General features: G+C 43.2%; 1 protein-coding gene across 1 annotated transcript in view; it reads right to left on the bottom strand.

The window, feature by feature from the left end:
- nek11 (NIMA-related kinase 11) overlaps nt 1-16890 on the bottom strand; it is a 302567-nt gene that overhangs the window by 97024 nt on the left and 188653 nt on the right. The window contains exon 14 of the mRNA XM_039737379.1: nt 7921-7981. Coding sequence (XP_039593313.1) covers nt 7921-7981 — 61 coding nt within the window. The remainder of the gene's footprint in view (nt 1-7920; nt 7982-16890) is intronic.

Below are 16890 nucleotides of genomic sequence, written 5' to 3'. Positions count from 1 at the left end.
GGTGATACATAAAGGAATTGTGTAGCGACAATCCTACTGACAAGCTCTGCAGGCCGTGGCGACCTTTTCTGTAAAAGGACCGGAGAGGCAGGTTTCTGTTTTTCTGTGCCGAAGACGCATGCGGATCTCTCAGCAGAGACTCAGTAAGCCTTCAGAAATGAGACCCTGCTAATCTCGTCCTTTGAGAAACTTGGAATTCGCCGTTCTGCCTTAGACTGTCGTACCTCTCGGGCTGATTCTTTGGTGTCTCCTGGTCAAACTCTTGTCTTCCCTACAGAGACTTTCCACAGCTGTGTTGCTTGTGTTGGACCCCCCCCCTTGTCAGTCATCCTTTAGGTAATGTCACTTCTTCTCCTACCACCTCTATGCTGATCTTCCATCTTATCTTGGATGAAAGATTGCCACAAGTGATAACTTTTACAAGTAGCCCAAATTTATACCAGATGTGACAGATACAAATCAAATGTACATTTTTATTATAGTATAGTAATAATAATAGCAGCTCACTACTCCAAACGTGGAGCGCCCGGACTTGAACCCCTAACCTTTTGGTTATAAGGCAGTAGTTCTTATCTCTGCACCATCCAAGAAGACACGTCAACTTCCTGTCGATTGACATTTGAGCTTGGATTTGTAACTCATTGACAGCAACATGTAAACTGAATTTTTTTTTTTCTTTGGTTATATTCTTGAACAAAGGCGCCTGTGTTTATTTGATATTTGGACTAAAGTCTTCACACATTAAACACTTTATGTCATGGAAAAAGTTTCTGTTTTCTAGTTCTGTGTTCAGCATTTCTTACATTTCTCGCATTTCCTGTCATCCTACATTTACCCAGAATCCATTCTAGACACGGAACATATATGGAATGCTTGTGTTCCACAACTCCAGGCACCTCACACCCAGATAAAGAGACTTGAACTGAGAGAATTTTGCGACTGACTTCAGCTCCATTTAGTGGGATATCAGGCTGCCTGCTGCTTGTGCTGATCGACACTTTTACAAAACAAAAGATGCTGATAGAGAGGTGCAAAGGGATTTAAGGTAGCCCAAGATTACGAGTTTTTTCGTAGGCTCCAGGGATTCCCGTGTTAAGTGAATTAGACAGGGTATATATTATGTAAAACCCCAAACAGAATTACAGTAGACCTCCGTGAAGTCGTAGTTCAGGATTTGCAGACTCAGTCGTTTGCGGATTTTTCCTTAGAACCTAACTATTAATTGTTAGCGAAAAGCACAAATATCCTCCGCAATTTTTTATGGCTTTTTTCGTGGCAATACTGTACTGTAGAGAGAACAGGAAGCAACCGCTGAGGGAAACGCGGTGTGGGATGGTGAAAGTAGCCAATCCGAGAGCGTTATTCATTTCTCCTTGCTGCTGATTGATTGCTGCCATGTGACGCATCTCCAGGTGACTGGGTTTACTAGCGTGGTTTGGGATGGTGAAAGTAACCAATCCGAGAGCATTATTCATTTCTCCTTGCTGATGATTGACTGATGCTTTGTGACGCGTCTCCAGCTGAGTGTCCTTGTGTTTTCCATTTTGTTATTGTTTTGTTATTCTTAAACGCACACAATGTCGTTTAATCGTCCTGAGCCTAAGCGCCAGAAGAAGTTTAAAACACTCCAGGAGGAGGTTGAACTACTGGATTTGCTCCGGGAACTAAAACGTTATGCTGCAGTAGCGCGTCACTATGGCATTAATGAAAGCACCGTATGCTACATAATGAAGAACGAAGCAGCGATCTGGAGTACTGTATCCGTAAGTTTCTGTGATGGTGCCAAAAAGGTAACGACCGTAAGGAATCAAAATATCGTCAGGATGGAATCTGCTTTGGCACTGTGGATCACCGACTGCAGGAAGAACATTGCCTTGGACGGTAACATCATCTGTGAGAAAGCACAGAAAATTGTACCAGCAGTTCGCTACAGGAGACAACGTAGCAACTTCCTATAACAATGTTCCTGAAACCTATAAAGAAAAGCCAGCACAGAACCCCACCAGAAGAAGACCTGTCAGAAGATACGACTCCTCCTGAAGCACCTGAAGAAGAGGCGCCATCCGAGCAGTTTTAAATCCTGTGCATCGTACTGCACATCTATCATCATCAATATCATTCATCATTGGTGAGTACATTTTACTGTATTTTAATTAAATTACATTATTATGTATTTACTCTACTTATAACAAAGAAAACGACAGCGCATACCAAAGAAAACGCATTTGCATGAATTATAGTGCGTATAGCGGTGACATCGGTATTTTACATTCTAGCACCGCGGGAGACAATACTGTACAGTATACGGGTTTACCTTTACATTCTGTTTTTAGGTAATGTATTAAGCTGAGTTTGCAACGAAATTAAAGTGCTTTGGGGGCATACTGTAGGGTTCAAATAAAAAAATAAAAATAGGCATTTAAAAGGCATTTTTTAACCACATCCAAAAGTCGTGGTTTTTCACAATTATTATTTATTACCGTTGTTGTTGTCATTGTTACTTTTGTTAAAATAAAAAAACAATACCATCACCCTTGCTTGGAGAAATTGGTAATGGAATTTTCCGACTTTTCAATCATTCTGTATACTAATTTTTTGTTACTTTTATAATAATTATTGCTGCTAAAACGTGGGTGCCAATAGCGACACGCCTTCAGGTACTAAATGGTCTTGTTAATGACATCACTCCTGTTACCTCGCCCCTAAAGCTTTGCAGCAACAAGACTACAAAATGGCAGCACCCGTAATGAAAATTAAAAAGCATCACAGCAGTCTCCAAAATAAAAAATGTTTACATTAATAAACATAATATAAATAATGGGTATAAAAAACAGGTCCTCATAATCCATAACTAAAAACAAACAAATAAAAAGATTTCTCAGCTGTCTAGACACAATAGACATTTATAAAGCCAGAATAAAATAACAAATACTGGTATTTAAAACATGGAGTCCCAAGATTCTCTTTCAATTGTTTCTCAAGCTGAATCATTACCGTTGAAAGCAGTTGCACGATTCTCGTTATTTTGATTCTTGAACTGAAACATTACCCATGCACAAATTGCGGGATTCTTATTTACTTAATTCTCAAACTGATTCACTGAGAAAAGGAGATACACAATTCACTTTTTCTTGATTCTTGAACTGAATCATTACCCACAAATGACCCACAAAGGCCGCTGCTATTTTTAATATATATAAATGATTTAGATAGGAATATAAGTAACAAGCTGGTTAAGTTTGCAGATGATACCAAGATGGGTGGATTAGCAGATAATTTGGAATCCGTTATATCATCACAGAAGGACTTGGATGGTAGACAGGCTTGGGCAGATTTGTGGCAGATGAATTTAATGTCAGTAAATGTAAAGAATTACACATAGGGAGTCAAAATGTGAGGTTTGAATACACAATGGGGGTCTGAAAATCGAGAGTCCACCTTACGAGAAGGATTTAGGAGTCATAGTGGACTATCGACTTCCCGACAGAGTCCAGAAGCCATTAAGAAGGCTAACAGAATGTCAGGTTATATAGCGCCTTGATGTGTGGAGTTCAAGTCACAGGAGGTTCTGCTCAAGCTTTATAACACACTGGTGAGGCCTCATCTGGAGTCCTGGGTGCAGTTTTGGGTCTCCGGTCTACAAAAAGGACATAGCAGAACAAGAGAAGGTCCAGAGAAGAGCGACTAGGCTGATTCAGGACTATAGGGGATGAGTTACGAGAAAAGATTGAAAGAGCTGAGCCTTTACAGTTTAAGCAAAAGAAGATTAAGAGGTGACATGATTGAAGTGTTTAAAATTATTAAGAGAATTAGTCCAGTGGATCGAGACTGTTATTTTAAAAGGAGTTCATCAAGAACACGGGGACACAGTTGGAAACTTGTTAAGAGTAAATTTCGCACAAACATTAGGTTTTTCTTTACACAAAGAACGATAGACACTTGGAATAAGCGACCAAGTAGTGTGGTAGACAGCAAGATGTTAGGGACTTTCAAAACTCGACTTGATGTTTTCTTGGAAGAAATAAGTGGAGAGGACTGGTGAGCTTTGTTGGGCTGAATGACCTGTTCTCGTCTAGAGTGTTCTAGTGTTCTAATGTTCTAAATGAGTTACATGATTCTTCTTCTTTTGATTCTTGAACTGATCGTTACCCATGAATGAGTTGCCTGATTATCGTTCACTTGATTCTCAAACTGAATCATTATTTGCAAAAGGAGTCCCACAATTTTCATTCATTTGATTCTCAAACTAAATAATCACCCATGAAAATTTACTGTCACTCACCGATTCTTTCATTACTCCTGAGCAGAGTTGCACAACTCTTTATCCCTTGATCGGAATCAGACCCACAAAAAGGATTTGCATTGTTCTCATTCACTTAACTCATGTGTGAATGAGGCTCATTACCGATGAAAGGGGTTACGCAGTTCTCATTCCCTCAGTTCTTGAAATTAATCATTACCCGTGAACGAGTTGCTTGATTCTCATTTTCTTGATTCTCAAACTGAATCATTACCTGTTGAAGGAGTTCCTCAATTCTTATTCACTTGATTCTTAAACTGAGTGGTCACCCGTAAACGATTTCCTCATTCTCTGATTCCTTCAAGTTCAAAAGTGAATCATTGTCCTTAAGTTCAAAAACTGAATTTTCCCAAGACTATACATAAAAGAAATTTGTAAAGCCAGAATAAAATCAACAAACTTCAGCATTTAAAACATGGACTCCCACAATTCTCATCATCATTACCCACAAAAGCAAATGCACGACTCACCCTCCTTGATTATTGAAATGAATCATCACCCATGAATAGGTGGCTTGATTCTCGTTCACTTGTTCCTTCAACTGATCTTAACCTATGAACGAGTCGCCTGATTCTCATTCACTTAATTCTCAAACTGAATCAAAACCTCAAAAGAATATGAATGACTCTCATTTACTTAACTCTTGTGTGAATGAGTTAGGGAGTTCTTATTCACTTAATTCTTGAACTGAATCATTACCCGCGAACGAGTTACAAGACTCCTTTTTACTTGATTCTCAGACAGAATCATTACCTGTAAAAGGAGTCCCCCAGTTCTTTTATACGTGATTCTAGAAATGAACAATCACCCATAAACGATTCCCTCTTTCACTGATTCTGTCACGGTCAGACCAAATGGTTACCTGGGAATGCATCGCACAATTCATCTTCATTTGATTTTGCGTTGTTCGCACAACTTAACTGAAGTGTGTCACCCCCCTCTGTTCATATTTTTGAAATGCATCAACCACCACACTCTATAAATATTCCATTTCAGCTATTTTTCCAAAGGGGACCCCCTCCCCTCGGGTCGAGATTTTTTTTTTTTCCTGACACACTGGCCCTTGATCCTAGTGATGAAAAATATGAATCACATGAATTGATTCACTTAAATACGTAGCTGTAAAGAAACAGGTTGGGGAGCATGCACTGGTACAGCACGTTGTTGCACCCACCACATGATGAAACAGCTTGGGATCCCAGTTGGCAACCCCCCAGGCAGACATGTGATTCAGTCCCACCCTCTATCTGCTGCAACCAATTTGTTATGTGAGTACCCCCTTCGCCTGGTCCAGCCACTCGGGTCCTCAACAATAAGGATCACCCTCGGGTAATCGTGCCACATGGCCATAGTGCCGTAACTGATGCTCCCTCACCATGCAGGTAATGTGCCTCATTCGGGACTCCGTGAGCAACACTAAGTCTAACCAGTGGGACCCAAGGATTCTCTAAAGAGACGCACATGAAGGAGTCCAGTCTTCATCTCAGGTCACTGGATGGCATCCATGTCTCACAAACAGGAAGCACCAGGACTCTAAAGACTTGGACCTTCGACTTTTTGCTGATATCAGGAGTGCCACACACCCCTTTCCAGCGACCTCATGACCCCCCATGCTCTCCCAATCCGTCTACTGACTTCACAGGAAGAGTCACCAGAGTCATGAATGTCACTGCCAAGGAAAGTAAACCTCTCGACAAGGTCAACACTCTCTCCGCAGACAGATACACTGCTGATGGCCGTGCCCAAGAGGTCATTAAAGGCCTGGCTCTTGGTTTTTATCAGGACCCTCGCAAGCCCAGACACTCAGACCCCTCACTCCGTCTCTTGAGAGCCCCAATCAGAGCCCCAATCAGAGCCTCCATTGACTCCGCGAAGATCACAGCATCGTCAGCCAAGTCAACATCAGTGAATCTCACTTCATCAACAGATGACCCACAGCCACTGGACCCCACAACCTGCCCAACACCCAATCCGTGAAGCCATTGAACAGAGTAGGAGCAGAACACACTGCTGACGGACCCCAGAATCAACTGGGAAAAACACAGAGGTTCTGCCTCCACTTTGCACAGCACTCACAGTACCAGTGAACACCCCAGCCATGATATCCAGCAACCTTGAGGGGATCCTGCGAGGTCTCAGGATGTCCCACAGGGCAGCTTGATCAGCAGAGTTTTCACAAATCAGTCAAATAAATTGTAAGGCCCATCAAGTTTAAAGGACTCAGGGTGTGTTAAAACAAGGATGATGGATTATAATGAAAGACTCTGAATATCCCATCACTCGGGTGGAGGGTGTTGCCTCCTGTTAGCCTTTGTGCCCAAAATCAATGGCTTCACCGAATAAACAGCCAAGCGGCCCAGAAGGCAGAGTCAGGGGAATACAAAGGAGTAATCAATGAGATGACCTACTGTATTTTATGTGGAAAAGATGGGGGCCACCAGGGAGACTTTAACGCTTGAAGATCAGCGGGTTGGAAAATGGCAGGAGGCGGATGTGCTTAACGCAAACAAAACTGAGGCTGAATAATAAAGCTGAAAATTACAAGCTTTCGATGTTCACACACTTGAAAGGAAATCTGATGGCATCATCCAATCGTCTGCCTCCTCATTGTACCACTTTCTCCTTTTTGTATGAGACCCTTTTTACTATGAAAATTCTATTGAAAGGAAATCCTAGCGTAGGTGAAATTCAGGACCGAAGTCCAGTGATGTATCCCTAACCCTAACCCTTCACCCATTATAACGGGCAGATGGTGTGAAGTGTATCAGACCCTCTATAGGAGAGCTGCGGTCTGGACTTGTAGGGACACCTCGAGCCCCTAAGAGTGAGTGCTGGGAAGAACACTGGAAGGCTTTCAGAGGTAAGTCCTGATCTCTCAAGTTGCTCCTGGAATTGAGTGCTGTTAATATTTTTTTCTAGGCTTTAATATTTAGGAGAAGCATGTTCCAGTGTGGTTCTGAGGTGTCACCCATTGCACAGCAGCATTCAGATCTCAGTCTGGGTGGTTTGCCATGTGGTGGGTGAGGCAATGCACTGTAAAATCAGAACTCCCAATAACCAACAAACTAACCAAATTCACATTGTCATGGTCCAGGGGCTGCGGTGGGTTGGCACCCTGCCCGGGATTGGTTCCTGCCTTGTGCCCTGTGTTGGCTGGGATTGGCTCCAGTAGACCCCCGTGACCCTGTGTTCGGATTCAGCGGGATGGAAAATGGATGGATGGATGGATGGTCCAGGGGTTCAATAGACAGCATGCTGACTCAATGCACTACTGTTCAGTAAAGTAACCGATCTCAAGGCCCAGTGTTACTGTAGGTAGGTTCATCAATTTCATCCATAAAGAACATTTAGGAGAAGCAATGGCCGCTTAAAGAAAGCCCTCTCCATCATTTCTGATCCCATAGACACATCAGCAATGTCATGTAGAATTTGATGCCTTATCCCCTATAACTCTCTGTGGCTCTTTAGTGTATTGACTGAAAAAACAGACAGTGGCCAACAAACAAGTAAACCAAACATTCCAGTAAACATATGAAGAGAAGTCAGAATTTTGAAATTATGGCCACAAGCTTCCAACCCTTAAGCTGTAGACACGGCGCCCGTTTGATCAGCGACCCTACCTTGAGTTCCACAGTCCAGGATGTCTTCCATGCACTGCACCATAGCCTGAATATCACTGTCCTGGAGAAACAAGAAAAGAGAGCCGTCAGAGTAAGCGTGGATGCTGTGACTTCAGATTGAAGTTCAAGTTGACATTCAGAGTGCACATAATGGTGACTAGTAAGGGGAGTGCAGCAAACACAGATACGGAGAGTGAGTACAACATCAGACGAAAAAAAAAACATAAGACAACACAACATCAGATGTTACAACGTTAGACACAAAATGTAACATTAAGCAATGCAACATCAGACGATGCAAGAACAGATGTAAAATCAGATGATATCATATTAGACGTAAAATGTAACATGAAGTGGTACATCAGACATAAAATGTAACATTAGATAATACAACGTTAGGCGTTGTATTATCTAATCAGATGTACGTAAAATGAGACTATGCACCATCAGATGTAAAACGTAATATCAGGGGACACAGCATCAGATATAAAATATAAAATAAATTGAAACAACATAAAACATTAAATCAGGCAATACAACATCAGATCCATCCATCCATTTTCTAACCCGCTGAATCCGAATACAGGGTCACGGGGGTCTGCTGGAGCCAATCACAACATCAGATGTAAAATAAAATGATACCACATTAGACGTAACATGTAACATTAAGCAATACAACATCAGACGATGCTACATCAGACATAAAACATAACAGCAAACAATACAACATCAGATGATACCAAATCAGACAATACATTTATCCATCCATCTATTACCCAACCCGCTATATCCTAACTACAGGTCACGGCGGTCTGCTGGAGCCAATCCAAGCCAACACAGGGTGTAAGGCAGGAAACAAACCCCGGGCAGGGTGCCAGCCCACCGCAGGGCACACACCCACACACCAAGCACACACTAGGGACAATTTAGAATCGCCAATCCACCTAACCTGCATGTCTTTGGACTTTGGGAGGAAACCCACACAGACACGGGGAGAACATGTAAACTCCACACAGGGAGGACCAAGGAAGCGAACCCGGGTCTCCTTCCTGCGAGGCAGCAGCGCTGCCCACTGCGCCACTGTGCTGCCCTTTCAGACAATACAGCATCAGACGTAAAATCAGATCATACAACATCAGACGATGCACCATCAGATGTAAAACGTAATATCGGAGGACACAACATCAGACGTAAAGCGTAACATTAGATAATACAACGTTAGTTGATACAACACCAGACGTGAAATCAGATGATACCACATCAGACGATGCACCATCAGTTGTAAAACATAACATCGGAGGATACCACATCAGATGTAAAATATAAAATAAGATGAAACAACATTAGACATACTGTAAAACGTTAAGTCAGAGAATACAACATTAGATGTAACATTAAATGATACAACATCAGGCGAGAGTGAAATCTTACCCAGCCAGGAGGCCATAGGGGATGGAGTACATAAGCGGAGGTGCAACCATTCCCAGTTGGGACAATCACATAATGGATAGAAAGGGAGGTTGGGGGATCAAGGTGGGGAGACTGGCTACCAGGGACAGTTTATCCCCCAGGATGAAAGGTGGCAGAGTTAATCTGGCACAGCCCTGGTTCAGACTCCAGCAGGGTTTAATAAGACATGCACCTAAGAAGAGCAACCCTGTCAGGATCCCTGGGTGCCACCAGAGGGTGCTACTGGGAGAAGGTCACCCAACCTTGGCAAGCTTCCACGTGACCCAGAAGTGGTTCTGTCAGGCTTTGTCATGACATCAGAAGTACTCCTGGGTCCAACAATAAAAGGAGCCATCACACGTCACTCGACGAGTCAGAGCTGGGAGGCAGTGGGTGACACTCAAAGGAGGAAAAGAGACATTTGCTGTGATTATAATTGTGTTTGGTCATTAGTGTACATTTGCTGACTTATTTATATTAAAATGCTTTATTGAAACTTTATTGGGATTGTGTGGAGTACTATTATGTCTGAGGTTTCGGGGGTCTCAGTGGCACCCCCTTGTGGTCACAATTTATATATACAAGGTATTTCATTTTCATTCCGCCTCAACAACTTGGATCACATTATTAAATCGAAATGAAAATCCATTTTAATTCCGGATTGTAATGTGACAAAACGGGACAAACTCTTTGAGGGCGATGAATTCTTTTGCACGGCACCGAAACACCGCGGGTCCCCACGGGAGTTCTAATAGGGCCGCTCATTTTGACACTCTTGCTAAATTAGCCATTTACCACACAGCTTTCTGCTGAGACACAAACATTCAGTTCTAAAAATACAGAAGTATTTAGGTGGTGTGATAAATATAAATACGTGTATAAATATAAATCTAAGTTGATGGTAATCAGATTCACTGTTAATGCCTACAAAAAGTCATTTGTAGGAGAAAGAAAATGAACTCCGCGTAAGGGAATCTAGGATTAGATGAGAAAGATGCAGTTTTATTAAAGATCCATTATTTATAACATCCCTGAAACATAAAGAAGTCATTTGAAGAACTGTCTGAACTAAAACTCCACAGAGGTTTCATTAAACATCTCTGGTACAAAATGTAATGCGCATCCAACGTCTGTAAATCTAATAAGAAAAGGAGCCTCTCTGTGAAGGGTAATTTTCAGAGAACAAATGAGCACGGAAATGGACAGATGAGGTCTGTGAACATGGAGAACGCTGCGGACTCCGGGGTTCAGATCCTGGCTTGCTCACAGTCCGTGTGTTCATGTTCTTCATCTGTCTGTCTGTCTGTCATTCTCCCCCCCAAAAATCCAACCACAGTTTGGTTAGATGGTCCCGTATGCATGGATGGACCCTGTGATGGACTGGCATCCCATCCAGGGTTGATTTCCTCATCTTGTCTCCAAGTCTCCAAATTTGATGGAAGTGTTTTCATTTTGTATCGGAGGTCAACTGTGGGAGTCCAACTCTGCGCCATCCTGGTTAAGAAGTTATGTGTGTTTTAAGTTTTATTTTTCTATTTGCTGATTTTAAGATTTCATTTTTCACGTCCACATTGGCAAGAAAAAGCATGTGAACCCTTCGTTTTGGATTTGTGGGCCCCCTTACACCTCCTGGAAAAAGTTCATCCTAAAAACGTGATGAAAAGCACATCTATAGGTCGTCAAGTGAAGCAAAGCAGGTGTCGCTTCTTCGACAAAGACCTTCTGAAAGGGCCTGGGCTCATCTGTTGGGACCCCAAGAAAAGATCGTCAGTAATTGGATTTGAGCGATTTTTTCAAACTGTTTTCTTGAATTCATGTCACACATGTCTTCATTCGTACAACAGGTCATTCAGACGATTTAAATGGAGAAAAGTCGTCACTCTGCTGTTTAGTGTCATCATGTGTCCCACACTGAATATGGACCATAGGAAGTGATGGAGAAAGTTGTCTGAGAAGATCAGAAAGAAAATGATAAACAGGCATGTTAAAGGAAAAGACTAGAAGACCACCATGTCCAAGCAGCTTGATGTTCCTGTAACAAACAGATGCAAATATTATGAAGAAGTTAAAGGTCCATGGGACTGTAGCCCACCTCCCTGCATGCGATTGCAAGAGGAAAATCAACCCCAAGAATGGGCAGATGGGCAATGAGAATGGCAGACAAAAAGAGACACAAGCTGAACTCCAAGGTCCATCGGGGTCTGATTGCACCATCCATCGCTTTTGAGTGACAGTGGGCTTGATGGAAGAAGACCTGGGAGGACCCCACAGTTGAAAGAAAAACATAAAAAAATCCAGACTGGAATTTGCTAAATAAGCTGCAATGCATCTGACGGAATGTCCTTTGGACAGATGAGACAAAACTGGAGCTTTTTGGCAAGTCACATCATCTCGATATCCACAGGCAATAAAATGAAACTTTTAAAGACAGGAATCTAATGCCTACTTTGAAACATGGAGGAGGCCCCGTTACGTTTCGGGGCTCCTTTGCCGTTCCTGTCACATGGTGCCTTGAGTCTGTGCAGGGAACGATGAAACCCACAGGGATTGGCGCTGTGTCCTAATGCCCCTCTCTCTCTCTCTTCTTCCCTCTGCAAACCGGGTGATTGTAGGCTAGGACACCTCTGACATCACTTCCTGTGTTTGTCCAGCTGTACCCGCCTCTTCCTGTCAGAAGGGCCCAAAACTGGATGCTCCACCATCTTGGGACAGTTCTGTCTTGAACTCGCGTCTGCAGAAACAACTCCACAATATCTGTGTGTGTTTTTTTTTTAATCCCACTGCCTCCAAATATACAGTCATATGAAAAAGTTTGGGAAGCCCTCTTAATTCTTTGGATTTTTGTTTCTCATTGGCTGAACTTCCTTTTAATATCTGACATGCCTGATGGACACAGTAGGATTTCAGCAGTGACATTAAGTTTATTGGATCAACAGAAAATATGCAATATGCAACATAATAAAATTAGACAGGTGCATAAATGTGGGCACCACAACAGAGATATGACGTCAATACTTAGCTGAGCCTCCTTTTGCTCCTTTGAGCCTCTCGACGCTGTCCTCCTGTAGCCTGTGATGAGTGTCTGGATTCTGGATGGAGGTATTTCTGACCATTCTTCATACCAAATCTCTCCAGTTCAGTTCAATTTGATGGACAGCCTGCTTCAAATCATCCCATAGATTTTCAATGATATTCAAGTCAGGGGACTGTGACGGCCATTCCAGAACATTGGACTTCTCCTTCTGCATGAATGCCTTTGTAGATTTCCGACTGTGTTTTGGGTCATTGTCTTGTTGGAATATCCAACCCCTGCTTAAGTGACTTCAACTTTGTGACTGATGCTTGAACATTATCCTGAAGAATTTGTTGATATTTGGTTGAATTCATCTGACCCTCGACTTTAACAAGGGCCCCAGTAACTGAACTGGCCACACAGCCCCACAGCATGATGGACCCTTCACCAAATTTGACATTAGGTAGCAGGTGTTTTTCTTGGAATGCGGTGTTCTTCTTCTGCCATGCAAAGCGCTTTTTGTTCTGACCAAATAATTCCATTTATGTCTCATCAGTCCAAAGCACTTTGTTCCACAATTTGTTTAAATGAGCATTGGCATACAAGTGACTCTGTTTGTGGTGTTAGTGCAGAAAGGGCTTCTTTCTCATCACCCTGCCATACAGATGTTCTTTGTGCAAATTGCGCTGAATTGTAGAACGATGTACAGATACACCATCTGCAGCGAGATGTTCTTGCAGGTCTTTGGAGGTGATCTGTGGTTGTCTGTCACCATTCTCATAATCCTCTCCATATGCCACTCCTGTATTTTTCTTGGCCTGCCAGACCTGCTGAGTTGGTTTAACAGCAACTGTGCCTGTGGCCTTCCATTTCCTGATTCCATTCCTTACAGTTGAACTGACAGTTTAAACCTCTGAGATGGCTTTTTGTAGCCTTCCCCTAAACCAGAAGACTCAACAATCTTTGTTTTCAGATCTTTGGAGAGTTGCTTTGAGGATCCCATGCTGTCTGTCACTCTTCAGAGGAGAGTCAAAGTGAAGGAAGCACAACTTGCGATTGACCACCTTAAATACCTTTGACCACTCATGACTGGACACTCCTGTCTATGAAGTTCAAGGCTTAATGAGCTCATCCAACCAAGTAATCAGCATTGAGCAGTGACAGGCATTCAAATCAGCACAATGACAAGGGGACCCACATTTGTGCACAGCCAGTTTTTCACATTTGATTTAATTTCATACAATTAAATACTGCTGCACTAAAAATCTTTGTTCGGAAAACACCGCAGTACTCCTAGGAAATGAAAGACATACCACTGTTATCATTTATTGTTTAAAGGAGAGTCCATTATTATACAGGCTGAGGGGGGTTCCCAAACGTTTTCATATGACTGTACAGGGTGGTCCCCTTGACACCCCAACTCTTTATCATTGTCCTCTCTTTCTGTTACACATAACATGACACAAATCAACCAAGGCCTCAGTTCACTGACTTAATGAAAATGGCAGACCACGCCACCCTTATCGAGCTCCCAAGGCACAACGGAAAAAGAAACGGAAGGGTTAAGGAGGAACGTCTGAGAAAGTAGCAAACAGCAGGTGTGATTTAATAGACCACAAAAAGCAGACGGAGGGCATGCAGGAACGGCAGAACTTGATTAGCCAGCGTCAACCACCGCCTCCTAGTAAACAATTTAAATGAAAATTTAGTGCGCTGATTAAGCATGATAGAAAATAATGTGCAAATTACTTTTCCCCTGTTGTTTCATTTCCTATTTTGTTCATATTTTTGTTTCAGTGGTTTGGACTTTGAAGGACATAATCTAAAATTCTTAGGTTTGCTCAATCCATCAGAGGGTCTCAGGGAGCCAGCAGTCTACCCCAGCAGAACCCCATGCAAGGCAGGAACCATCCCTGGATTTGACGGTAGTCTGCTGCCGAGTCGATGCCATTAAACTCAACACACAGGTCTAAGGGAGACACAGGGAGAACATGCCAACTCCACTCAAGGACAGAGCCAGAGTCCAGGGTGCTAGATCTGGGGATCAGCAGCAATGCCATCACTAACACCTGGGTCAGCGTGATCACGAAGTTCTTGTTGCATTACCCTGTTGGCACTCTTTAATATTACGCCATATAACTGCTCCTGATGTACAAAGTGCCCACCTCTCAATGGATGAGACTTTGGAGAGGATGGTTAGTAACCACCTTCGATGAAGAATGGGTCTACTGAGGAGCCCGAGTACCATCGTACTCTACGGGCGCAGCAATAAGCAGCCTATGCTTGAACCTTTGGAAGAGAAATTTGAGGTGACAAAACCCAGGGAGGAGCTTAATTATCTCAGGGTCTTGTTCACCAGTGACAGAAAAAGGGAGCACAAGATCGACAAATTGGAGTGGTGGCAGCTGTCTGGCAGGGGATGAAGTGGGAGCAGAGTCTAAAGACAAAACTCTCGGTCTACATCCTTGTTCTCACCTATGGTCATAAGCTAAAGGTGACGACCAATAGAATGAGTTTCTTCGTAGGGTTGCTGGGCTGACACTCCATTGATAGGTTGAGAAGTTCAGCGATTTGGAAGAGCGTCGAACTAGTGTCACTGCTCCAGCAGATTGAGTTGGGACAACAGAAGTGGTTTGGGTTATACACTAAGGATGTCCCTAGGGTAGCCCCTCCTAGAGCGGTTCCAAGCACATCCCACTGAGCGGAGACCATGCAGCACACCCAGGGCATGCTGGAAGGATTATATCTCTCTTGACTAGCTTAGAAACACCTAGGAATTCCTCAGGAACAGCTAGAAATTTGTAACTGGGGAAAGGGAAGTTTGGGCTGACGTGCATGGCCTGCTTCTGCCATGACCCTCACCAGGAAGAACAGTTGAGAAGAAGAGATGATGAAAAACAGGGAAGTGCTGCAGTACCAGGAGACGTGTAACCCAAAGGTAGCCACACCCAGAATTTGTGCAAACATAAGAAGCAGTCCGGCAAGCCAAAGTAAGACTGCAATACAGAAGGCTGGTGGATGTGGTAACTCATGGTGGAGCTGGTGTTGGATCCTTTCCAGCCTCACATATTGACAGTGGCATCTAGTCCAGGAAGAAGTGAGAGCAGCATTGGAGGAAGAGTGGTCCTACAGAACAGTGGCAAAGAAACAACAGAGTACATGGAAAACACGGGAGAGCACTTTGGAGAGGAGGTTGACCTGGGCAAAGATGGAGAGGGCTGAGGGCTCAAAAGGTTAAATTCATCATACAGGTAGAGTATGATATGCTCCCTGGTCTATCTCACCCCCAAATATGGGAAAAAGTGCAAATACCAGCTTGTCCACTATGTTCTAAACGGGTAGCAATAGAGCATATTTTAAATAGTAGCTCCAAGGCTCTAGGAGAGAGAAGATACTAGTGGCCACACGCTCAAGTCTTGGAGGTTGTGACAGAAACTATCAGCGAGGGGATTAAGTAGAACAAGCAGGTTTGTCCTTCTAAATAGGTTATCACCTTCATTAAAGCTAGTGAGAAGTCAAAATCCCCAGGAAAAAACGTGCAGGAATGTTGGCTTCTGCTAGGAACTTAAATAAGAGCTGAAGTTCCCCTAACATATTACAATCTCTACCTTGAAACCAGATGTTGTCGTCACCTCAGAAGCCACCAAATAAGTTGTTCTTCTGGAGTTGACGGTTCCAAGTGAAAATCATAGGATTGAGGCTTTTGAGGAACTGGTCAGTGATTGCAGAGAAGGCAGTGTCACACGCGTGCGCTTAGCAAGCAGTCAAAAGGTCCTCAGGTGAGTGAAGAATGGACAGATGGGGGGTTGTACTGTGGTAATGATGCCTCTCTTTCTGACCTTGCAGAAATAAAGACGATAAATAACACTACAATACCTGCACCAGTTCGGAATTATGAAAATGGCGACTCATCCACTTCCTCAACAATGTCACTTCTGGCTCTTCAAGATGATGTCACGTCCGGCCCCACACAGATGACGTCACTTCCGGATCTTCAAGATCATGTCACTTCCGGCCACATGCAGATGATGCCATTTTCCGGCTCCTTATGATGAAGTCACTTCCGGTCCCACACAGATGACGTCACTTCCGGTCCCACACAGATGACGTCACTTCCGGCCTCATCCCGATGACGTAATTTCCGTGCTGATTCATTTCCTGCCGCCATTTTCTCATGATATAAAAGCCATTGTAAAACACCAGTGATTTGTCAAATGTTGAATGAATTTTCTATCTTATTTGACCAACGACAGTGCATCAATAATATACGGGCATATTCCCCAACTCTTTAACGTTGTTCTGAGATGTATTTATATCACAGCAGTTATGGTAGTTAAGGTAGGATGCAGGGGTTTTGTAGGCCAGAGCCTTCAGGTCATTGGACATCAAAGGACAGAGCAATAGAAGAGCTATCAGCAACACCACCAAAGTGGCAGAGTGAGCCTCTAGATGCCTTTGATGACCAATTGAGAAGAGTCATTGGGGTGAAGTGGCCTATTTGCTAACTG

This window comes from Polypterus senegalus, chromosome 15 (assembly GCF_016835505.1).
Source record: "Polypterus senegalus isolate Bchr_013 chromosome 15, ASM1683550v1, whole genome shotgun sequence".
Lineage (NCBI taxonomy): Eukaryota > Metazoa > Chordata > Cladistia > Polypteriformes > Polypteridae > Polypterus > Polypterus senegalus.
Note: the sequence above shows the minus strand (reverse complement) of the source record. Positions and strands in the feature narration are given on the sequence as shown.